The sequence below is a fragment of the Eptatretus burgeri genome, chromosome 1 (assembly GCF_056783735.1).
Source record: "Eptatretus burgeri isolate ZD-2024b chromosome 1, Ebu_testis_v1, whole genome shotgun sequence".
In the NCBI taxonomy this organism is placed as follows: domain Eukaryota; kingdom Metazoa; phylum Chordata; class Myxini; order Myxiniformes; family Myxinidae; genus Eptatretus; species Eptatretus burgeri.
Genome location: NC_140961.1, coordinates 24,590,963 through 24,616,907, shown reverse-complemented (window position 1 = coordinate 24,616,907; position 25,945 = coordinate 24,590,963). Strand labels below are relative to the sequence as shown.

Below are 25,945 nucleotides of genomic sequence, written 5' to 3'. Positions count from 1 at the left end.
GGAATTCAAGAGGCTCAAAATCGAGTAAACTATTCATATTTATAAAGTAAAACTTTACTTAAACTGAAATTCATCTTCGATACTTTCAGAATCATCTATACTTTCATAACTATCATTTGAACACAAACTCTCGGTGTCATAACTATCGTTTGAATGCAAACTCTCGGTATCATAATCACTCTCATAATCTTCAAAATCTTCAGTTGAATATTGGCTCATTTAATTAGTAGAAAAAAACATTACCATCGATATCGATATACATTTTTTCATTAACAGATTCAACTGCTACATTTTTTATATTAAAGGTAATTTTAAAATGATCCTTAACTACAATTGAACGAAATGTCATTTCACCTGATATATTAACATCCTTTATTTCATCAGGATTTATATCTTTAGGGTTGTTGAAAAAAATACAAATTTCTCCTTGCATATTACAGATGGTCTTATCTTTTCTTTCTAAAGCTTCATCCATAAGGTTTTTATTTTTTGATACCTTTTCTTGTTTCATTGCTTTTTCTAGTTTTGAATATATTGCCAGAAGGAGAGGAGAAACTTTTGTTAGAGATACCTTAATTGATGTTCTTCCAGGTATACTAAAAGCCCTTCCACTGAAGTAAATTGAAGAACTCATCATATCCACCATAATTGTTTTTATCCAATAGTTGTTATATTTATCTTTGTTCAATTTTACATCCTTGACATATTTCTCAGCATCTTTAACAAATGAAGAGATTGATTGAAACTTGTCTTTTGTGTCTTGAAACATTGTATTTATTAAGTGAAAAAGTTGGAGGATAAAATGGTTTTAAGCACAGATTCACCTGTAAAATAAACGAAATTTTCATCAAGAAAATTTTAGTTTAAGCACAGATTCACCTGTAAAATAAACGAAATTTTCATCAAGAAAATTTTAGTTTAAGCACAGATTCACCTGTAAAATAAACGAAATTTTCATCAAGAAATTTTTAGTTTAAGCAAAGTTTTATTATATAAATATGGTGAATACAACATACTGCGATGTTTGTAATCACGAATATAAACATTATAGAAAACACCTCCGAACCAACAAACACACATTTAATCTATTTCACAAAATATCCCCTCTTGAGTTGGAAAGAAAACATTGTGATACCTGCTCAAAGGATGTTTTGAAGAGTAGTTATAATAGGCATCTTCAATCACAAAAACACAAGAAAAATGAGTTTAAAGTAAAGGGAGACTATTATATTGAAAACACTGATGGGGCATTTAAAGGGCATATAAAAATAAGGATTTTTCAATTTGGAGAACCCGGTCCATCATCAATAATTGAATCAATTGAAATAGTGAAACCTGATGTTGAAAAATTTATTAAAAAACATTAAAAGAAATGAAAACTTTAAAGTTTTATATGGGAGTGAAAATGAATATGAAAAGACAAGATGAAGAACAAACTCCTTATATGAGGACAGATCTTCATTTTATAACATCATTTCAAGATTTTTTGAATAGTGGGGTTTATGAAGAACTATCAAGACAAGAGGAGGATGTTGATAATACAGTGGTAGGAAGTGGATTCAATATTAAAAAAAATCATCTTTTTAGATGTACACATTCTAAAATCAAACCCTCTTAAAGCTTCTTCTTATATTGAATTACCAAAAGAAATAAAACGAAAGAAGGCAGTTGTTAATATTAAGAATAATGATAATAAATGTTTTCTCTGGTCTGTTCTTGCTCACTTACATCCACCAAAATGTAATTCAGAAAGAGTAAAACAATATATGAAATATGAGAATACCTTGGACATTAAAGATTTTAATTTCCCAATGCCACTAACAGATATTCCTAAATTTGAGAAAAAGAATAATCTTTCTATTAATGTATATGGATTAACGGATACAAACAAAGTTCAAATATTAAAAATTTCAAACAACTTTAAAAATGAAGAAACACACATTGATCTTTTATATTTTAGTGTTGGAAATAATTCACATTACACATACATCAATAATTTATCAAGATTAATCTCTTCTCAGGTATTCAGAACAGCAAACAAAATATATCCTTGTAAGCGATGTCTTAATTCATTTCATACAAAAGAACGATTAGAACAACATTCAAAATATTGTAGTAATCATAAATCAGCTGTAATTACAATGCCTAAACCTGGTGAAAAGATTTCTTTTGAAGATTATAATAAATCTATCATGCACCCATTTGTGATATACGCTGATTTTGAATGTATCCTTAAAAAGATAAATACTGCTTCTCCTAATCCAAAAGAACCATATACAAATAAATATCAAAAACATATTCCTTGTGGTTTCTGTTATTATATCAAATCATCTGTTGGAGAAAAGTATAATAAACTTGAACAGTATAGTGGAAAAAATGCTTCACAAGAGTTTGTAAAACGATTAGAAAAGGATTGTATAAGACTAAGTAAATTAATGAAAGAAACAAATGAACCGATGAAATTAACCATAGAAGAAAAATTAGAATTTAGAAAGAACAATATCTGTCATATTTGTGAGGAGGAAATTGAGGAGTCTAAAGTTAGGGATCATTGCCATCTTACTGGTAAATATAGAGGCCCCGCTCATTCCTGTTGTAATCTTAATTATAAATTACCTTCTTTTATTCCAGTCTTTCTTCACAACAGCGCCAACTATGATACACATCTATTTATAAATGAACTTTCAAAAACACCAGGGAATGTTTCTGCCATAACAAACACAAGTCAAAAGTATATTTCATTTACAAAAATGATATTCACAAAACCTATAACTCGTATTCGGTTTCTTGATTCTTACAAGTTTATGGGAACACCACTAGCCAACCTCGCATCAAATCTAAGCTCCACGGGCTCTTTTCCAAATCTTAATTCATTCTTTCCAAAAGAGGAAATTCTAACTAAAGAGGAAATTCAGATTAAAGAGAGAATTCAAAGTAAAGAGGAAATTCTAATTAATGAGGAAATGAATGAAGAAATTCTTACTGAAGATGAAATTCTAATTATACAGAAAATTCGAACAAAGAATGAAATTCTAACTAAAGAGGAAATTCTGATTATAGATGAAATTCTGATTAAAGAGGGAATTCTAACTAGAGAGGAAATTGAAACAAGGAATGAAATTCAAAGTAAAGAGAAAATTCTTACAAGTAAGGGAATTTATCCTTATGGTTATATGGATTCATTTATGAGATTTAAAGAAACACAACTTCCTTCAAAAGAAAGTTTCTATAATAACCTTTATGAAGAAGAGATAAGTGATAAGGAATATAAACACGCACAAGAAATTTGGAAAATATTTAAGATAAAGAACCTTGGAGAATATCATGATTTGTATCTAAAAACAGATGTTTTATTGTTAGCTGATGTGTTTGAAGCTTTTAGATCACTCTGTCATAATAAAAATTGTTATGGATTAGATCCTGCCCACTATTTCACAGCTCCTGGTTTAGCTTGGAGTGCAATGTTGAAAATGACAAAACAAGATATAGATTTAGTCAGTGATGTAGATATGCTTTTGATGATTGAGAAGTCTAAGAGAGGTGGAATATCACAAGTATGTTCAAAAAGATATGCTAAAGCAAATAATAAATATCTTCCAAATTATGAGAGTGAAAAAGATAGTAATTATTTGATGTACTTTGATGCTAATAATTTGTATGGATGGGCAATCTCTCAATCTCTGCCTTATGGTAAATTAGAGTGGGTGGAAGAAAAGGATTATGAAAAGGCTTTGATGAATATTGTTATTTCTTCTCAAGAGAAATTGAATGACAAAGAAGAAGGTTATTATTTTGAAGTTGATTTGAAGTACCCGAGTGATCTTCATAATAAGCATAAAGACCTTCCTTTTGCATGTGAGAAAGAAACCCCAAAGAAAGAATGGTTCAGTGATTATCATAAAAGTTTTAATATTAAAGGCAAATCAACAGAAAAGTTATTAACAACATTCTATGATAAAGAGGGATATGTTTTGCATCAAAGGAACTTGAGACAATATTTATCTGCTGGGTTGAGAGTAGCTAAAATTCATAGAGTTTTAAAATTTAAACAAAGTCCTTGGATGAAAAAGTATATTAAATTCAATACAGATATGAGAACAAATACAAAAGTAAAATTTGAAGGGGAATTCTATAAATTGATGAATAATGCTGTCTTTGGAAAGACAATGGAGAATGTTAGAAACAGGCAAAACATTAGATTTGCAACATCTTGGAAAGAAGCTTCTAGATTGATAAATAAACCAAGTTTTGAGAGAGAAGAGGTTTTTTCAGAGAACTTTTCTGCTATTCATATGAAAAAGGAAAGTATTGTCATGGATAAACCAATTTATATTGGAACAGCAGTTCTTGATTTATCAAAGATATTGATGTATGATTATTTGTATAATGATTTAAAGAAAGAGTATGGTGAAAATGCTTCATTGTTGTATATGGACACCGATAGTTTTATTCTAGATATAAAAACTGACGATGTTTATAAGGATATGAAGAAAAACATTGGAGTATATGATACAAGTAATTTTAGTAAGAAGAGTGAGTTATTTTCAAAAAAGAATGAAAAGGTTATTGGTAAGTTTAAGGATGAGTTGGGTGGAAAAGTAATGAGTGAGTTTATTGGATTGAGAGCTAAGGCATATGCTTATAAGTATGGTGATCAGATTGATAAAAGGTTAAAGGGAATAAAGAAATATGTAATAAAGAAATCAATAACTTTTAGAAATTATTATAATTGTTTGATGAATAAGAAAGAAGAATATAGGAAAATGAATCCAATAAGAAGTTATAAACATAAGATATATAGTGAAGAAGTAAATAAAAAGGCATTAGGAGCCTTTGATGATAAGAGATTTGTTTTAGATAATGGAATAGATTGTGTTCCATATGGATATTGTATGATAGAGTGTATAAAATAGATTGTGTTCCATATGGGTATTGTATGATAGAGTGAATAGAATAGATTGTGTTCCATATGGACACAAGTTTTAACGATGGGAAGATGGGTTAGGGTTTTTAAGGGCTTCCGCCGCGTTTTTCACGATATATAAATGGTCGAACCAAGTATTAGTCAAACTAAAGAGTGGAGAAAATCTCAGTCTTGGTATATAAATGGAAAACATAATGAATGTGAAAAATATCAAATAAGTCTTATTGAAAAAATATCTAAAACAAAGGTAAATAAAACAAATATGCGAATCAATTTAAAAACCAATAAGTTAGAGGATGTAAAGAAAATAATAAATATGTTTGAATGGACTGAAAAATTTGATGGTTATCAATTGAACAATGGAAAAATAATTTACTACAATATCAAAATGATATGCAACTCAGGAGGTGGTCAGATGAGATCATTAAGAGAAGTTTATCATTTCGTAATGGCACAAAAGGGGTATCTTAAAAAATATAAAGATTCAAATGTTTTGTTTTTCAATATTTTAGATGGGGATTATTGTGCAAAGAAAATTAAACTATTGAAGGAATTTGAGAATGAACAAATGTTTATAGGTTCAATGAGTGAGCTAAACAATATGCATTGGTTATTTGATAAAGAGTGTCCCGGGGCTTAGGCGTTTCAGATATTTCTTTCGAATCACCTTTAACAAATCTTTATCTTGTTGTATGGGTTATTTGAATAGAGAGCCCCTAGGTTAAAAGGGGAAATAAAAAATGACCGTTTTTACAGCCATTTTTCCCTGCTGTGCAGGGGTTTGGCTTTTTCTTGAGGCAATGTTTTATGGCCGGATGCCCTTCCTGACACCAACCCTGGTCGCCTCTTACGACACACAGGGATATGGTACACCTATTCTAACCGGGGCATACACCGGGACCAGTACACTGGCACTCATTTCGCCGACCTCGGAAGGATGGCAGGCTGAGTCAACCCCCTGGTGTTAATTCAGCAGCCAACGGGATTTGAACTCAGGACCCTGGGATCCCAAGCCGCCACCCTAACAACTAAGCCAACACCAGGCTCCAGGTTAAAAGGGGAGACAAATAAATATACCTTGGGCTAAAAAGGGGATTTATTTTTTCAGGGGAAAAAAAAGAAAAATTTCATGGCTGAAAATCCCCCATTCATTTACATGGGGAAAAGTGAGCCAGAACCAGTATTCTTTCCCTACTGACATCACTGAGTGTCCTGAGCAACATCACTTTTTGTTTCTTCAATGTCGGCTCTTCCCATCATTGTGAAGCAGACTTTGCAAAGCCTTTCATTTTCAAATTGGAAGACAAAGTTTGAGAAATGTTTGAGTCGGAGTTATGTCAAATATAGTGAACACGTTTATGTGGCTGTCAGTCAGTCCATACCAACTCTAACTTTCCAAAAGTTCCCCAGCTGATAATCTCTGATGGCATGCAGAAATTTTGATGAAAATGATATACGAGGTCCGTCTAAAAACTAACGGGACTGAGCCTGCTGTGTGCTCCACTTACACAACTTGAATGAACGGGTTGCGTCACAGTCTTTCGCAACATTCCAGAAATATATGTGATTGGTGATTGTTGACTGCACACACTGCGTGATTTTTTTTACAGGTCGTGCTTTACACGTTGTCTAGTCTGGGTCGTCGCGCTATGAGTCGTGAGTAGAGAGCCAATCTGAAGTTTCTTGCCAAGCTTGATAAAACACCTTCCGAATCCTTCGCAATGCTGCAGGAAGTCTACGGGGAAGAAACGATGTCACGTACACGCACATTTGAATGGCACACGAGGTTCAAAGAGGGAAGGGAGGTGGTTGAAGACTATCAATGGTCTGGAAGACCTTCAACGAGCAGAACGGCGGACAATGTCGAGCGTGTGAAGCAGATGGTGTGCGCAGATCGTCGACTCACGGTGCGGATGATTGCTGAGGAACTTTCCATGAAGAAGGACACTGTCTGGAGCATCATCACTGAAAATCTCGAAATGCGCAAGGCGTGTGCAAAGACGGTCCCCAAGCTGTTGTCCGAGGACCAGAAACAGCAAAGCGTCACTGTCTGTCAAGACATTATCGAGCGCCTCGAGGATGATCCAGACCTGCTCGGGAGAGTCATTCCTGGCGATGAATCGTGGATATTTGAATACGATCCCGAGACCAAACGGCAGAGTCATCAGTGGAAAAGTCCGGCATCAACAAGACCACGGAAAGCAAGGATGTTGAAGTCGAAGGTCAGGGTGATGCTCATCGCGTTTTTTGACATCAAGGGCATCGTCCACGTCGAGTTTCTACCACAGGGTCAAACAGTGAATCAATATGTGTACAGGGAGATTCTCTGGCATCTCATGAGACCAGTCCAGGACAAGAGGAGGGATCTGTGGGAGAACAACGCCTGGGTGCTCCACCATGACAATGCCCCTGCTCACAGTGCCCTGAGCATCGGACAGTTTCTAGTGGAGAGGAACGTACTAACTTTGGAGCAACCCCCGTATTCACCAGACTTGGCCCCTTGTGATTTTTTCCTATTCTCCAAGCTCAATGGGGTGATCAAGGGGACCCCATTTCCTGATGTGGAGGCCATCAAAAGGACTGTGACGACGGAGCTCCGGAGGATTCCAGAAGAAGCCTTCCAGGGGTGCATCGAAACGTGGAAGAAGAGGATGGACAAGTGTGTGAGACTGGAGGGAAACTATTTTGAAGCTGTGATTTCAATATATTTTTTGGAATAAAATTTCTGTAAAGTCAGCCCTGTTACTTTTTAGATGGACCTCGTATATAAAAAAACAAAAGAAGAAGAAATTAACCTTCCTGGATAAAATCACCCCACAAAAAATTCCAGCCCCCAACTTCCAATGGTTTGAGAGTCTTCTTCGTTAGTATGCAGCACACGGCTGTGGGGTAGCATCATTGGGTGACAGCATGGCTATGCCAATGATGCAGTGCCCTCTGTCTGTTAGGGCAGGACTTTGGAATTTGTTCAGGGTGCCGGTGATATCTCACCTGCTGTTCATGAAGGACACCATGGGATCCTTAACATCCACCAACTAATACTGGCAGACGGGATGTCAGTTTCATGTCCATCCAAGGGACGGCACACACACTAATGAATCACCTTGCTTGTGAAACACCAGGATGACCGATTATAGCTGGGTCGGGATTCGATCCCAGGCTAGACAACTTGGAGGTGAGTGTGCGTACGTCTAGGCCATCCTGTAAGCCCGGTTTGAGAGTTACAGTCCCATACAAATAAAGTTTCATTCCGTTTTTGTATCCACAGATCAATTTGCTGTTATATGGTTTTGCGAAGCTCACACGTTACCATTGGATAAAGATGTGACAGCACACCTGGAGTTTGCAAAAATGCACGTGAAAGACTCTTGAGAACATGAGACAAAATATTTTGTGGTCTGATGAGATGAAAATTGAACTCTTTGGCCTGAATGCAAAGCGCTACATCTGGTGGAAAGAGCACAGCTCATCACCCATCTAACACCATCCCGACCATGAAGCATGGTGGTGGCAGCATCATGCTATGAGGATGGTTTTCAGTGGCAGGGGCTGGGAGACTTGCAAGGATAGAGGGACCAATGAATGGAGACAAATACAGGAAAATCCTTGAGGAGAACCTGCTTTAGAGTGCAAAAGACCTTAAACTGTGGTTAAGATTTACATTCCAACAGGACAATGACCCCAAGCAAATAGCCAAAGCAACACTGGAGTGGCTTCAATACAAGAACATGAAAGTTCTTGAGTGGCCCAGCCAAAGCCCAGACTTGAATCCCATTGAGAATCTGTGGAAAGACTTGAAGATTGCTGTTCACCGACTCTCCCTATCCCATGCAACTTGACCGAGTTTGAGCAAATCTGCAAGGAAGAATGGGAGAAAATCCCCAAATCCAGATGTGCAAAGATGATACAGACATACCCAAGAAGACTCAAAGCTGTAATCACTGCCAAAGAAGCTTCTATGAAGTACTGAATCAGGAGCTGAATACTTATGTAAATTATATTCTGTAAAGAAATTTTTACAAATTATTTGAAAATTAAATAAAATGTTTTCGCTTTGTCATTATGGGGTATGCCTGTTGTTGGCTTAATGGTTAAAGTGGTGGGCGTGGGATCCTTGGGTCCTGAGTTCAAATCCCGCTTGGCCGTTGAATTAATACCAGGTGGGGTTGCTCTGCCCGTCATCCTTCTGAGGTCGGCAAAATGAGTTCCAGCTTGTTGGGATGATTGAGCCATTTGAGTATCCTGTGTCACAGTGGCGACCTGTCCAGGATTGTGCCTAATAGCCCAGGAGACTGCTTCGACAACATTGACGCTCTGCACAGAGTGTGGTCCCAATGGATGGATGGATTATGGGGTATTTTGTGTAAATCGGTGACAAAAAATTTAAATTTAATCCATTTTAAATTAAGGCTGGAGCACAACAAAATGTGAAAAAGTCAAAGGGTGTGAACACTTTCTGAAGGCACTGTACATACATATATGCTTGGGGTAAAAAAAAAGGATTTGAAGAAAAAGAAATGCTAAACATATTCCATCGTGGTTAGTACACGACATGGGCAATATCAGCTTTCCTCCCATCTGTTAATACCCCCTGGTTTCCTTATCCCTTATGTACGAGTCCTAACGCATCAGGTTGCTTGTCTGTTTTCGCACAATTACCCACCACTGAAATACAAATTCCCCTCTACTCTATTGTTGATGATTGATTAACAACATTAAAAAAGCATGCTGGACAAAAGCGTCACTTTATCCAGTGGGCAGAAACATTAGCACTTTGGTATGTTCCATGGAAACATACTTGTGTGGCAATTTTCCATTCCTACCCAATTTCGAATTGTCACACATTATGTGCTTTTTTTTGTAAATAATAACTAAATGTAATGAATATGGATCACTTTCAAGTAACAATAAATAAAATTGTGTTGCATTACGTCGTGCAGCTCGACAGAACGACTCTATGTCTAAAAGCGGCAATGGGGAATTATTATCTCCATAACCGAAGGTTTTGGGGTTATTACCTCCACCACCGAATGTTATGTTTTCACCCCTGTCTGTTTCTGTCTATCTGTTTGTCTATGAGCAAGGTATCTTAAAAAATTGTGGACGGATTCACATTAAACTTGGTTGACATGTTGGGTTTGTGACAAGTACGAAATGAAAGGTGTGTGACATGGACAAAAATATTAGATTTTGGTGAATATCCAGATACTATATTATTTTTTAAGCGATTCTTCAACATTGAGTGATAGGACTAACAACGGTATATAATATACTATCTCAAAAAAAATTGTGGACGGATTTGGACGAAACTTGGTTGACAGGTTGGGTGTGCAACAACGACAAATCGATTTGATTTCGGTGAAGATCCGAATCAGTGAGTCTTCACCACTGGGAGATAGGGCCAAAAACGATATACAACATGATATTTCAAAAAGTTGTGGACGAGTTATGACAAAACGAGGTGGACGAGTTGGTTAGGTGACAAGAACAGGCCAATTAGATTGTGGGTCAGGTCCGCATCCAGATCCGGCCTATCAGTGGGATATAAAATGTAAACTATTCAACCTAGTGGAGGTATGCGCTCGACCGAGTGTTGTAGTTCATCATGTGTTACTTGGGGGCTGGCAGGATGGCCTCGAGGTACACACACTCAATGTCTAGTCTGGGTTTGATTCCCAATCCATTAAACTGGCATCCCGTCTGCCAGCATTAGTCGGTGGATGTTAAAAATCCCATGGTGTCCTTCACGAAGAGTGGGAGAGTTATTTCCGACACAATGAACAAATTACAAATTCCTGCTCCAACTACTTAGTCAAACATAAGGCTGGGCCAGGCGGTTGGTTAAAACTTGGGCCAAGCTTCCCCCAGCCAACACCAAAAATGGGAATAGCATTGGCCATTAAAGAAGAAGTAATTGGGTCTTACCTGACAATAATTTTTTTTTCCTGTTTAGTTACTATTTTAGCTTACTTCTTGTTTCAAATGTAAAGTCAGGTGGAAAAACACCATGCTGTTGGTGCAAAGATGTGCCATGTAAAAAGTAAATAAAAACACAGCAGCCACTGGTGGAATGAAAAAAAAAATAAAAAAAAATAAAAAACCTCATTTCTTCAGGCCAAGTTGAGATGCATCACTATCAAAAGTCCACCAAACAACTCGCTCTCAAACTACCATGTTTAGTGCCTAGTCACTGAAATGTCCTCTCGTCATAGATGTGTAACTGGAGGTGGTCGTGAATCACACCAAGTAATTGCAGTACTCTGTTTCTCAACAACTTAAGACCCTCATTGAAAGAGAACACTTCATACGTAGCTAGTCCTTTATCCAATCTTCCAGATGAACAGCCTCCCACAATTACTAACCCTATCCACTTGTGGAGCATTTACGATTTTCAAAATATAACACCATGGTTAGCTTCGTCTATCAGAAATGCAATCGACTTCATTAAATGACATCTTTTCATCATTCATACCAGGTGATCCACATCTAATTACACCAGTAACAGATTCCACCAAAGGAAACCACTTGTAATCTCGAAAATCTTCTCATAACTTATAATATAATATATTTATTTATTTGCCTGCATACATCAAATGATTTCGATGAGAACACTCGTCACATTAAACGAAAAGGGGTTTTAAAGCTCTGCTGACAAAAGCCAGCTATAATGACATTTTTCGGTGTTAGAAAGTTCTCATTTATTCAAACAAACAATCTCAGGAATGCGACTTTAGAAATCCGATCATTAGCTCGAAAAAAAAAGAGCAAAGAAACATTTTTTTTTCCATCAATTCCTTCCAATGTTTGCTTGAATGTTAAATTTTTAGAAAATAATAACCTGTAAAGCAGCAATTTGATCAGAAATTCACTGTCTGCCCCCAAAATCCCAGCTAGCCCCAGAAATGTTGAAGCTGACGTACGTTTGCTCTTAAACTTGGGGATTGTGTTCACAGACTTGCAGATTCATTGTTCAAGGGGAATAGCACAAGAGGTGGGCTGGTTTTCTACAGTTACTGTTCATGGCACACACATCAGTACATGCAGTTAAGCATTGGGAAAAAAATCAACACAAACTTCAACTTAGAACACAAGATCAAATGATGAGCAAAAAGCAGAAAAAAATGCATGAGCTGCTAAGGCATTTGAATGGAACACTTTTTCAGTCCACGATCTTGAAACAAAATGTTACAAAATGAAAACATAGCAGCACTTAAATAATGGGCATTCTCACTCAGTATTGTACTGTGAAAGCAAAGTCACGAATAATTAAATAATTATGGTCCTGGCGGAGAAGTGTTCGTCGTGGGACTACTAGTGGACGGGGAACGTCTAATGAGGAAGATCCCTTCACTGCAAACTACCTCAGACTCCCCTGGTCTTTGGGCTACGGCCCCCATTGGCTGGCTGCAAATGGTTATGACTCCCAGAAAAACCTTTTACCCTTTTCTTCTACTTGATAGGTCTGAGTGGCCAGAGGGAATTTGGTTGGAGTGGCCAGCTTCTTTGGAGGTGTGGGCTTTCAGTGAAGACACCCGGGGCTACTGGTGATGAATAAATTGTCCTCGGACTTAATGGTGAAACACAATCTCATTACACAGCAATTTGAATTACCAGCTACGAAAAAATAATTGGTGAAATTTCATAAAAGATAGAAAAGTATTTCCATTATCATAGAAAAGAGCAGTATCGTCAAACCTTGCCCCTTCATATGATTATTTATCATACTTCACAGGATTTAAATATTTATTCAAGATAAAATCAACCACCCCCTTCATCCCTCCCCCCCATCCCCAAAAAGTTAAAATACCCTTTTCCTGAACCTCGTTTTTAGTACCCTTGGTCAAATGTTTCCCCAAGACAGGTCACGGAAAAGCTTACCTCCATTTACACTGGAAGGATGAATAACTGCAAAATTATATGCATAAAAGCAATTGTAACACTTGCAGAGACATTTTTGTAAAGATGACCTAACCGATATCACAGAACTCATTTTTCCTGTTTTGGGTGATTTCATCAGCCTGAGGCACTCACTCCAAAGTGGTTCATTGGACTGGTTCCTGTCATCTCCCAGGCACACCTACGGTGAAAAGACCCATCAAATGCCACTGGCACAAAGGGGCCTTTTCTGTGTCGTTTCCTAATGAGAAGCATCGCATTCCTCCTCAGAAATCATAACTCTGCATGGCAGTAGAGCACTCAACTACAAACCAGTCAGCTTGCTACTTGTAATAAACAAAGCAATGGAGTTCAAAATCACTGCTGAAATCAGATCATTCAGTTTCTCCAATCGACTAGACATGAATCACCAGTTTGATTTCTACCCCAGCCAAACAACTCCAGACAAGCTATTTCTTGGTGCACAACAATAAATGGAGGGCCCTGGATCAGAAGAGGCCAAAGGCTATCTCAGGACACATCACATACCTTCAAACACATTCACATTCTGGCATTCAGCACTGCTCACAAAGTTCTGATTTGGAATTTAGATATGTATACAGATGGCTGACTTCTTTCTTTCATGCAAACAGCATGTAGCTCTTGACTTATGAAAAGCTCTTACTTTGGAGACTGGCATAGCCTAACACTACATATTGGACTAATTCTCTTCGTAGTTTCCATTGAAGAATCGTTACCTTTTAAAAAATAGAAGACAACATTATATGAAATACATCACTACTCCAGTGATGGTGGAAGTATTTCTCATAAGCAGACCTCTAAAGATCTAAAACTGGTCCAATACCTGTAACACACTTTCAAATCCAGATTGGTGCCACATCCTCACAGTCTTTCTTCAAGGACCATCAACCAAAACACCAATTACCTCCACCACCGAAGGTGGACGGAGGTTATGTTTTCACCAGTTTGTCTGCGAGCAGGATATCTCAAAAACTTGGACAGGTTTGGTGTGTGACAAGGATGAATAGATTAGATTTTGGGGAAGATCCGGATGGGAGATTAAAAAAAAAATTTCCAAGGGATTCTTCACCATTGAAAAATAGGGCCGAAAACGATATATAGCAAAATATCGCAAAACGTTGTGGACGGATTATAACCAAATTTGGTGGAGGAGTTGGGAAGGTGACAACAAAAAGCTGATTACATTTTGTTAAGGTCTGGATGCAGATCCGGCTTATCAGTGGGCTACAAAACGTAAAGTGTTCAGCCTCGTGGAGGTAATGCACTCCACCGAATGCTGTTGCAGTCTAATTATGAGAACAACTTTTAAAAGTTCAAACCTTGAGCGATTGGGCCAAACAATCATGTATGACCTCTTCTGAGGAGATTACATTCCCAAGCTGGCTATGGAAAGCCAGGCGTAGACTGGGCATCCTATGGCAGGAGAAAGTCCTTCCTTGGTTCTGCAGAACTTTTCATGGGCCTCCACAGCATTCGGTTGAAGCACAATGAAGAACTGTTATCCTGTGTGGGCCAGCACACCCACATTTCACTTCTCACTCATGGAGGCCGTGAATAGTATGGCTGCCATAAAAAGCCAACTGCTTTCTCACTGTAGACCAATTGGTGGTCTTTTGCTCATCTAGCAGCTCTTTTCCTGTCTTACTTTGCTGACCCTTTCAGCTGTCTGCCCCTCCCCAGCTCAAACAAAGGAAACACAGTAACCTCCTCCTTGTCAACCTTTCAAAGTCCAAGTTTCTTGCTCACCTGGGTTCCTTAGTCCCTTTCTTTTTCAACCTTTGACACTGACATTACCTTCCTGCATCTGCTTAATCATTTTTCTCCCTCCACTACAATAATGTTGCAGATAATCACCATCTCAAGTCATCTCCCAATGATGATTTTAACCCAAACCACAACAAAAAATATGAACCTTATGACGAGCCAAAAGCACCTTACCCTTTACCGTCGGTACATGAGAAATACAAGGGAGGTGTAAAAAGAAAAATTTACAATTCCTTTTATATCGCTTATTTATGAACAACCCGTATGTATATCTGAAGGTATGGAAGCTATATAGTGTTTATGAAATAGTGCACAAACATTAAAAAAGGAAACTCAAAACAGTTCTCCAAAAGAAGAGAAAGAAAGTAACAAATTGAAAGTGAAACGCTCTTGACATTGTCAAACATTACCATCAAGATCCTCGGCCTCCAGGTCTTCAGGGTTAACGTGTGAATAATCTGCCTCGTCAGGGATGCGTGGTTTGCAACGACCACAACAACAGTTGAAGCAGCAGCAAAGACAGCAACAGCAGTAGCAGCATGTTATTGCAGCGCAGAACACAAACAATGCCTACAAAAATAACCGCAGGAAATATCGGTGCATGACAAGTCAAGAAGGACATGATAAAATAAACAACAAAAAGCCATACAAAAGGTCCACAATAAGTGCAGAGAGTAGTTGCAAGCTCCTGTTTTACCTTAAAAAAGGAAATGAGGAGGCCATTTAAACCCATCATTGCTGGTAGAGCACTCAACTTTATAGGATGTTGTGTTGCACTCCAGAATTAATTTTTTCTACAGCTTTAAACAACAATGTTGTTGACATTTTACTAAAGTCTAAATAACCCAACATGTGTGTGTGTATGTGTATTCTTTAAAATTATAAAACGATAACAAATGGAATTAGCAAAATACAATATAAATAGTAAAATTATTAATAAAACATTAAAATAAACACATTATTATTATTTATTCTTTTTAAAAAACATTTTCAGTGGCTGCTAGGAGATAGTTATAAAAGATTTTTCTACATGCTGCACTAACAGTTTGATTCAGTGGTAAGTGGGGTGGTTGTGCTGTTAGTGGACATGCTATATTGAAGTCAAGATGTGCATGATTTAATGTATTGTCATATCATGAAATGTGTGATGAGAGTTATAAATATGTGATAATATATTAAATTATCTCGCGAGTAAAGTTTGAATAGTGATGCTGCATTGATGGGTTGACCGACTTCCTGGATGCAACTGAGGTTGTGGATCTATTGATGTAGGTAATCTACTGATGTGGATCTGCGACCAGGGTTGTGGATTCACCGTTTGGAAAGGTTCTGGGCTGAAAGGATTGAAATCTCGAGGAAGAATGGTGCCTAGCCGATGGTCTGTGCGGTCGGGAAACCAGTCAATTGCTTACAGGTTAAGATTCTTACTTTCGGTAAGAGAACGATGTTTTGAGGTTTACAATTTAAATAAAGTTGAATATAGGATGTTGTGAACAATACATCCCTGTTTCACCGAGTCATGGAAACCATGAGAGGGCGGATAATTTTCTCTTTGATCAAGTGGATCAAGTTGGAGGCAAAATGCCCAAATCCACCAAATGGAGGTCTTGCACATCAGACAAGCACAAGCCTCAAGGGAATGGGCTCAAGCAAGTGTGGCAGTTTTTAATCAGATTATACATGCTCTGTATCTCAAAGCAGAAATATACCGATCTTATCTTGGCGTCAAAATAGTTAAAGGTCAGATGACAATTTATGTAAACTTGCACTCAATGATTAAATATAATGAAATTGCATATCTACAGATTCAACAAAGTAAAAATTAGATTTTCGTTAAACTCATTTTAGTCGAACTTAAAACTACCTGGTACCCACAACATCCATAAATCGTATGTGAAAACAACTAGTATGACCTGGACAATCACCATAGCAACATTTTGTAAATTTGTCCATCAAAAATAAAGAAAAAATTCCGACTACTTTACTCCTCCCACTTCCCCCTTCCTTGTCATTCACAATGTAGACTTACTACTTGGTGCACACTTCATATTATTGTACATTTATGCAGTAAACCACCAACAATTATTTAAACATGACAAATGTCAATTGTCAAGGTGACTCACAAAGAAATGTTTTAATTTTGGGTCATACCTTTGCCCACCAGCTGGAGAACATGAAATATGTATGGACATTGTCTTCACCAAACTGCTCGGCTACATAGAGTCCAAGTGAGCCATACTGATCATATATGTTGCGTTTCTTGAGGTCTGAAAGGATAGAGTTTGCATTGTTGATTTCTTTGAATTTTTCAGCTGCATCTGGATCATCAGGATTCTTATCCGGGTGGTACTTGAGAGCAAGCTTCCTGTGGGTGACATTTGAGTGCAGCTGGTAATAACCACAAAGTGCATCACTGAAAGAACATCTTTCGTTTCTGAAAATTCTGAATAAATATAATTTAGCTTCATAGTTGTACTGAAGTAACAATGATTTTAAAAAATGGCCACTGAGATCCTAGAGCAAGGGTCAAAGCCAATCAATGTAGCTGGCATACCGACAGGATAGCCGATAGGTACGTACACTCGCCTCTCAACTGTCTAGCCTGGGGTTTGAATCTTGACTCAGCTATAAACTGTCGTCCCAGTGTTTCACAGGCAGGGTGATTTATCGAGATGTGTGCGGTCCCTCGGAGGGACCTCAAACAGACGTCCAGTCTGCCGGCATTCGTTGGTGGACGTTATAAGATCCCATGGTGTTCTTTGCAAAGAGAAGACGAGCTATTGTTGGCACCACAACCAAATTACAAATTCCTGCACTAACCAGCAAATGGCATTGCATCAGCAGCACAGCTGTGCCCCTCAGCCAATGATGCTACCCCGCAGCCTTGTTGTCGCATACGAACAGAGAACAATATAGCTGGCTTTAACTAAGTTAAAGAACAATGTATGACATGGAACTGTTCATCGTCAGCAGAAAAGAAAGTTTACAAGGTGTATTCAAATATGAAAGGCTCCATATTTACGTATTTCAACAAGCACAAGACTTGCAAAACTAACATGTACCTCACTTCTCAACATGGTCCCCAAGAAGTGGTACACACTTTTGGTATTTGTTCATCAATGATGTGAAAGCTATGGCAAAGCTTTCTTCAGGGGTATTTATAGCCCACTGATAAATAGCTGATGCCAACCGAAACCTGGATGAAAAGTTGTGGCTCTTTCATTCTTGGAAATAACCAAAAGTCAATGGGTGCAAGGTTTGGTGAATATGTTGGATATGAGATCAGTTTGATGTACTGCCCTTTTAAGAATTCTTGTACCTGAGGAAACCCTGACATTGTTGTGTCTGAGCATTGGCATTGTCATGGTGAAAGTGAAACCCTGACCGAGCAAGTTCCAGTTGTTTCTTCTGCATGGCTGGCAAACTATTTTTCCAATATTTCACAATAACTGTTCTGGTAAGTTGCCCTTTATGGAATGCAATGGGGGAGAATGATGCCACAAGCAATAAAAAGGATGACCACGATCATCTTCTCCATTCATTTAGGCACACAAAATATATTTGAAGGCGAGTCTGAATGCTTCCATTGTGTCGTTTGCCTTTTGGTTTATGGATTAAAAAAGGGGCATCCATGTTTCGTCCACTGTCATTTTGAAATCATTGTACAAAATCAAAAACACAGAACCATTTGATATGCCTATGGCCATGTTAATCCACCGGTATTCTGCGATTGCTCATCATAAATTCTTACACTCTCCGAATGTTCAGTGAACGGCTCGGTAGGGGATGTCGAGAATGGGTTTCCGTTTCACTGCTTTCACATCCCTCTTTAAATTTCTAAACCAAACTCGAACGTTTTTCACATCCTTGGTCCACTCTCCACATTGCAATTTCCTGGTGTTGAATGTCCACAGGAGTTTGCTCACTTGGACGCAAAGATGTGACTATAACACGTGGCGCATGCAAGCTGAAAGTGGCCATTTACTAGCGCATGAGTAGACACTGACACTGTAAGTACAACACCCCCAATGACATACGATGCCAAGTGTCAAATGACATGGGGAAATGGTCAATCAATGTGCACAATTATCATTCAGTTCACATTCACACATTCAGGTCTCATGAATGAGGAGACCTTCATATTTGAATGCAACTCATTGCAAGTCAGAAATTAGCACAATGAAAATAAATAAAATACCGTATTTTTCGGCCTACAAGTCGATGTGGAGTACAAGTCGAATTGTCTCATTCCCCATTTTTATTTCTTTCATACATAGATAAGTCGATTTGGAGTACAAGATGAAGCTAGATCAACTACGATAGTTAGTAAAACTGTCAATCAGAACAGAGGGGTTAATTCCTCCCTGAAACTCACAACATGTATCCTTGCCAATGGTACTTCCAGGGTCATGAATATTAATGAGCTGTTTTGTGCATATTATTTGAATTACATTGTGGGACCACCTTTCCGATAAATTATGAATGTAAATTATCATACAGAGGTATAGTATTTAAAACAAGCTACAGAATCAATATAAGCACTGGCTCACAGCATACATTACACTTTGGCACAGTTCACTACTCCTTAATACAAATGAACACCTGCCACATTGTACTGCAAGCACTCAATGTTTGTTCACCTATCTTTGCTGCCACAATTAACCTTCTTGGTTTTCTCAACACAAGATTCATCTGCGTACAAGTATTCGTATTTCCCTGGCGCTCTGATCGCACAATCCCTCGGCACCTTGGTGACTATTTCTCCACTTCGGATTCTCCAAGGCCGATTCAATAGCTCGATCGGAGATTTCTCAATTCCAGATTTGCTGCGCGACTCACCCAAAAGCCCGATCAGGGCAAGGCGAGCACTGTATTGCTCTGAGCTTACCTCCTCTTTGCCTTCCGAGCCCACAAATGATTCCAGCAATCTGTTCAAGACATGAAGGCCTGCCTCTCCCTCCCTGACACACCTCCACTCCACACCCGCACCCCTCTCGTCCAGAAAAACCATCTCGGTCCTACATTTTGGTAAGTACCTCTGTAAGTTTAATTGCCATTTGTTACCTTCACATTCTGCGAAAGGTTATGTTTTGGTCGGCGTGTATTTATTTATTTATTTATTTGTAATCTTGTGATTCGTATAACTCAAAAAGTATTATACCGAATTGCATGAAATTTGGTGGGATGATTGGTTATTAGCCAGGAAGCATTCGATTAGATTTTGGGATCGTTCGGGTCAAAGGTCAAGGTCACGAAAAGGTCAAAATCGTCTTTTTACGATAACACGGTCAATTTTTATTCAATTTGCATGCAACCAACGCCAAAATGTTCAGAATTCAACGCCTCATCTTGTGATATGCAATATGACACAATGACGCCCACTCTTGTTACCGGTTAGGGGTCAAAGGTCAGGGGGGTCACGACCTTGAAAAATATGCGGTTTTTGTCATAACGCGGTCAATTCTTGTCCGCTTTACATGAACCCAGAACCAAAATGTTCAGAATTTAATGCCCAATCTTGTGACACAATGACGTCATAACACATGTCACCGGTTGGGGTAAAATGTCGGGGGGGGGGGGATCACGCCCTTGAAAAATATGCGGTTTTCGGCATAACTCAGTCAATTCTTATTCGATTTGCATGAAACCAGCATAAAACGAGATTACCTTCTCTTGTTGAAACTTATTCACCGAGCTTGCGAGTGAAGACTCGCCAAAACGACGTGAGTTGATTGTTGTTTAGTCCGTAGCCCCCGAAAGTCGGGGGGGGGTCATGACATTATACATATGTGGTTTGTGTCATAAGACCATTCATATGAAACCAGTTCCCCACACTCATTCCAAGAACAAAAAAAGTAATGGCGGCGAAGGTATGCGCTCTATGAGTGCCCGTTCTAGTTTATTTAATGTGTTCTTTATTTATTTAATATTTGTCTCCAATATGTAGTTAGATGAGATAAAAGTTATGTTATCATGACTGAAAATGTGCCCTGAGAATGCATCTCCCCATTGTAACACAACGTCCATGGGAATATCTCATCTGCTTCACGTCGTTTTGCTTTAAGTCACACTTTCTCGGAACGCATCCACGACGTAAAGTGGAAACTTGCTGTAGTGCGTTTTAAGTTAACAAGTATACAATTTATTTCAGACAACATCACACTTTACAATTTTTTCCCCATTTATGCAATTCAATGTCTTAAACCATAGATAAGTCGATTTTGAGTACAAGTCGAAGCCCGGACTTGTGGAGGGAAAAAAGTATCGACTTGTATGCCGAAAAATATGGAACTTCCAAGCATATACCACTCATCAAGAAAGCAATATAACTATATCCACATCATGCTTTCCATTATCATTGTTTTGGTCAATCACAGTGTCACAGCACTTGCCTGCAGGGAGAATGACATCATCTCGTGAGTGTAATGCTTGTAATGCATGCTGTTTATTAATAATTTCACCAACCGCAATGGCTAATGGGGGTGTGGAACAAAATATCAGCCATCATTGATATGATCTCCACACCGATTTCACCAATCCTGAAATTGCTGCTTCAACCCATGAGGCTACCTTAGAGACAGGTCCATGACGGAGTGTGAGAACAAAGGAAGAACCAGGTCCCTCCTCTCCCCCCCCCTCCCAAAAGAGCTTCCAAAGTTGTCACTTTTATAATCTTTAAATTAATACTAATGAATTGTGCAAATCTCAGATGTTCTTCTTTTTCTTTTTTAAAAATTTCTTAGCCTCAATCAGCTATGTTTCTAGAGAAGTCAACAAACCTGTAAGACTTCTTTATTTCATCTGCAGTAGCACCCTTCTGCAAATTCAAAACTGTGTACAACGCTTCTCCAGCGGTCGACATTGATCGTTGCCTTGTTTGTCCAGCCATATTGTCTTCTCTGTGGAGGACTTCACCTGAGCAACTTGGGGGGAAAAAAAGGTGAGAACAAAACGCAGGGAGGAAAGATTCATTTTAATTAACAGCATCAAAATGCCACTTGACAGAAAATTGGAGCACTCAAAGTAAATACTGTATTATATAATCTCTAAAGGACGACCAAATATACGAGATATTGCGCTCGTGATCGAGTAAGTTATATCAAGTTGATCCATATATGGAAATTATATTGCAGCAAACATATACTTGTGTACAATCTTGTCCATGCAAAGACACCATGTATTAGCATTTATGTCACAGCATGCTCAGAGCCACTGTCCCTGCTCCAGGTCAAGACCCATACACAGCTCCTTTTTGGACTCCTTCCCATTTTTCCTGCACTTGCTTAATTCTACTCCAATCTTTTCCATTCCCCTTGTTTCAGTGCTCAGAAGCCTTCTCTCACTCTCCCATCTTTCCACAATCTCACAGCATCACCAAACTCCTCTGATTCCGATCCAATCTTAAAGCAACCTTCAAACCTCCCATGTGTCTACTTGCGATGATTCACACTGCATTCCCAAAATTGTCGCTCCAGCATCCATTTTTCCCAAATTGCTCTACTCAATCTATTTTTAATTGACATTTACTTTCTCAAGGTAATTGCCAAAGTTATGACTCAAATTCATGCTTCGTGTCAGCTTTCATTCAAGATTTTTGCTGTATTTCAGCTTTCATGTTTTCGACACACAACTGAGGATACAAATCAAAAACTTCAACTATTGCAATTGGTATTCCCACACGTACCATGCCGAATTACCTGCAGCTATTACCTATGACTACCAAAACTTCAATTCAACTAATACAAATTTAGCAAATACAGTACATGCATTTTTCTTCCAAAATGTGGGACACCGCAGACACCAAGATGAAACACTTAAAGCTTCCCTCCAGGAAAACCACCATTAGAAATAAATAATGGAAAAATTAAATTAAAATTTTGAAAATGAAAAAAAAGAAGAAAACAAATTACCCCCGTGTGGGGGTGACGGTCATCTCTATAATGTTTTTTTACTATCATAATTGATGAACCGTTGCCAGATATCTCCTAAATGACAGACTAGATAGGTTTTGAAAATGGCGACTTTCACAACTTTCGTGACCTCGTGACCTTGACCTCGAATCCGGGAAAAATATGTCGTTGGGTATCACTCATCGACCTCTACCCACATACCAAATTTCATCAAGATAGGAAGTAAATTTTTCTTTGTACCAGGAGGTGTTTTTGACCATCTTCCAGGTTACGTGGCGGCCAAACGGGACGGAAATTCAAAAATCTGTCCGGTTAGATACAAGATAATATTTTTTACTATCATAATCAATAAACAGTTGTCGAATATTTTGTCGAATGGCAGACTAGATAGGTTTTGAAAATAGCGATTTTTATAACTTACGTGACCTCGTGACCTTGATCCTGACCTTGAACCCGGACAAAAGTTATATCGTTGTGCAACACTCATTGACCTCTACCCACATACTAAGTTTCATCAAGATCGGAAAGAAAAATTGTTGACGGACGGACATTTGGTCCGGCTTTATTAGGTCATCTCGGGAGAGATGACCTAAAAAAGCAATTAAAATAAAATATCAAATAATTTAAAATTTTAATATTTGATAATTGAAAAAAATATTTGAAAGTTGGGAAAAATTAAATATTTGAAAATTAAATAATGGAAAAATTATTCTTCAAAAAGTGGGACACCACAGACAAAAATACTAAACAGCACGGACAAAAAGACTAAACACCACGGACACAAAGATGAAACACTGTCTCCGGGAATCAAAATAATTAAGTGCAATGTAGCAGGCCGACTAACACTGGAGGTGATCAACGCAACTGATGCAAGAATGAAAGACATGAAACCACAAGTAAAAGATAAATTTCAAATTTATTACACCCAAATTCAAATTCCATCCCACGTAATGTGACAATGCCTTATCCAATAAATTATTTAATGATCCAACGACAATCAATACGTACAGGGTATTTCATCAAAGCCATTAATCTTAAATTACACACAACACAGAAACGGGGGAAACAAGAGCGATTTTAGGCCTTAGCCTTTCATCATCATCATCATCATCATCATTTCACGGTCACTTCTATGCTTGCATGTGTAAGCCGTGGTTCACCGAATGGCTACTTTCCAGACTGCACAATCCCTCGCTATCACTTTTGTTAAGGCCTTTAAGTCTAAGATCATCTTTCAGCAACATATCCAATGTTTTCCTCGGATGGCCTCGAGCTCTCCTTCCATTCACCTTCATATTTATACACCTCTTCACACAACGACCCGCCCATATCCTTTCCACATGTCTGAACCACCTCAACCTACCCCTAACCGAAATAATGTCTTAATTGTACACCACTCCTTCCCAATTCCATATCCAGGTGATGCATGACGTCATCGCGGATGCCGAAGGAAGGGAGTACTCGGTTTTTACTCCGTTTGTTTTCTTGTTTGTTTGTCCTGGCACATCTCAGCCATTCTTTGAGCTAGGAAGCTGAAATTTGGGGACAAAAGTGAAGATGTGCTTTGGCAAAAACAGTATATATTTTTTGATTAATTCCTTAATTATTATCGATTTATTAATTATTTATTTTATTTCTCATCCTGGCAATATCTCAGGCACTTTTTGAGCGAGGAAGCTTATATTTGGACATGACAGTGACCAAGTGATTTGGCTACAAAGAATATTTTTTATTTATTGATCAATCAATTCTTTTCTTTCTTGCTTCCCAGGCGATATCTCCGCCATCCTTTGAGCTCGGAAGCTGAAATTTGGGGGCAAAAAGTGAAGATGTGCTTTGGCAAAAATGATATTTTTTATTTTGATTCATCAATTAATTGATCAATGACTTGATTATTATCGATTTATTAATTACTTATTTATTTTATTTCTCATCCTGACAATATCTCAGGCACTTTTTTTGAGCTCAGAAACTGATATTTTGGCATGACAGTGACCAATTGATTTCGCTATAAAGTGCATTTTAGATTTATTGATTAATCAATTGATCATTTTCAATTAATTACTTGATTTTCAAAAAGTTACAGATTCGGATCAAACAGTGGTGGCTTAGGTATGCCATTTGGCAATTGATTGAGAAATTAATTATTTTATGATTATTATTTATTTACTTTAATTATGCAATTAATCAATTAATGATTGTACACCGCTCCCTCCCAATGCTGACTCCACGTGCTGTACGGTGACATCGCCGGGCGCTTTCAGTGCCCTGGCAATATTGCGCACTGGAGGGTTTGTTATTTACTTATTTGGCATGGGGGTGGTGTATTTTGAATGTTCCACTACTTGTTACACATTTGGTTTCCTATCCTTCAGTGTCACATCACATATCCATCTCACCATTCTCATTTCATTTTGTCCACACCTCCGTTCATCCTCCTTTTTCATCACCCATGTTTCACTGCCATACAACATCACACTAACACAAGCTGTATAAAGTTTTCCCTTTAATTGGAGATAAGGTCCCTCTTGATGTCAAGGGATAACAATACCCTAAACTTCCTCCAGCCACTACTAATTATTGCAATTGCTGATGCTTCTACACCACCACCTGCACCAATCATATCACCAAGATAACAGAATTTATCAACACATTCCAGAGATATATCCCCATAAACTAACCTTTCTGCTCTAACTGGAACCACTTGTTTACCTGCACAAACAGCACATTTGAAGTCAGGAACCACATGCAGTCTACCCTTTATGCCGCTACACCTCTTGTGCAACCTCCCTACATCTCTTCTTTTTTTGTTTTTGTTTACAGACAGCACAGGGTCACCTCCCCCTTTTTTTCCCCACACTTCCTTCTCCCACACAACTAATAAGTATTTTTGTTTTCCCTGTATTCACTTTCAGTCCTCTGGCCTCCATACCCTCCTTCCATAATGTATACTTACCAATTATCTCTTCCACACTGTCAACTAGCTATCAGCACTATGTCATCAGCATACAGGAGCTCCCAAGGTGAGCCTCCTCTAAATTCCTGAGATATAGCCTCAATAACCATGATGAACAGGATTGGGCTCAAGACTGACCCTCTGATGAACACCCACTTTCACTTCAAAATACTCACTCTGAACTCCATTTACCCTCACAGAAGTTTTTAAGCCATCACACATCGCCATGACTACCCTAACTAACCAATCCTCTACAGTCTCCACATAACTTTCTCATGGCCCATTGCACCACTTCGAGGAATCCTATCGTACGCCTTCTCAAAATCCACAAATACAAAATACAGTTGTCTCTTCTTCCCCAGATATTTTTCCTGTAATTGCACAACTTCTAAAAATTGCGTGCTCCTTCCAGGCATGAAACCAAATTTCATAATAGAAACGTTTCTAAATGTGTAAAGGGCATGGGTTACAGTG

At 38.1% G+C, this 25,945-nt stretch overlaps 1 protein-coding gene across 6 annotated transcripts in view; it reads right to left on the bottom strand.

Moving 5' to 3' along the window:
- The window catches only part of DNAJC5 (DnaJ heat shock protein family (Hsp40) member C5), an 86,237-nt gene that overhangs the window by 19,216 nt on the left and 41,076 nt on the right, over window positions 1-25,945 (bottom strand). For 5 of the 6 annotated variants that reach the window (XM_085881422.1, XM_085879306.1, XM_085882218.1 and 2 more), the window contains 3 exons: window positions 21,385-21,528; window positions 16,757-16,970; window positions 15,016-15,175 (listed from right to left, as the gene is read on the bottom strand). In XM_085881422.1, coding sequence (XP_085737548.1) covers window positions 15,016-15,175; window positions 16,757-16,970; window positions 21,385-21,494 — 484 coding nt within the window. In that variant the 5' untranslated portion in view covers window positions 21,495-21,528. Of the gene's footprint in view, window positions 1-11,844; window positions 11,938-15,015; window positions 15,176-16,756; window positions 16,971-21,384; window positions 21,529-25,945 lie in introns of those variants that run through there. The other variant, XM_085878487.1, reaches the window with a different exon arrangement.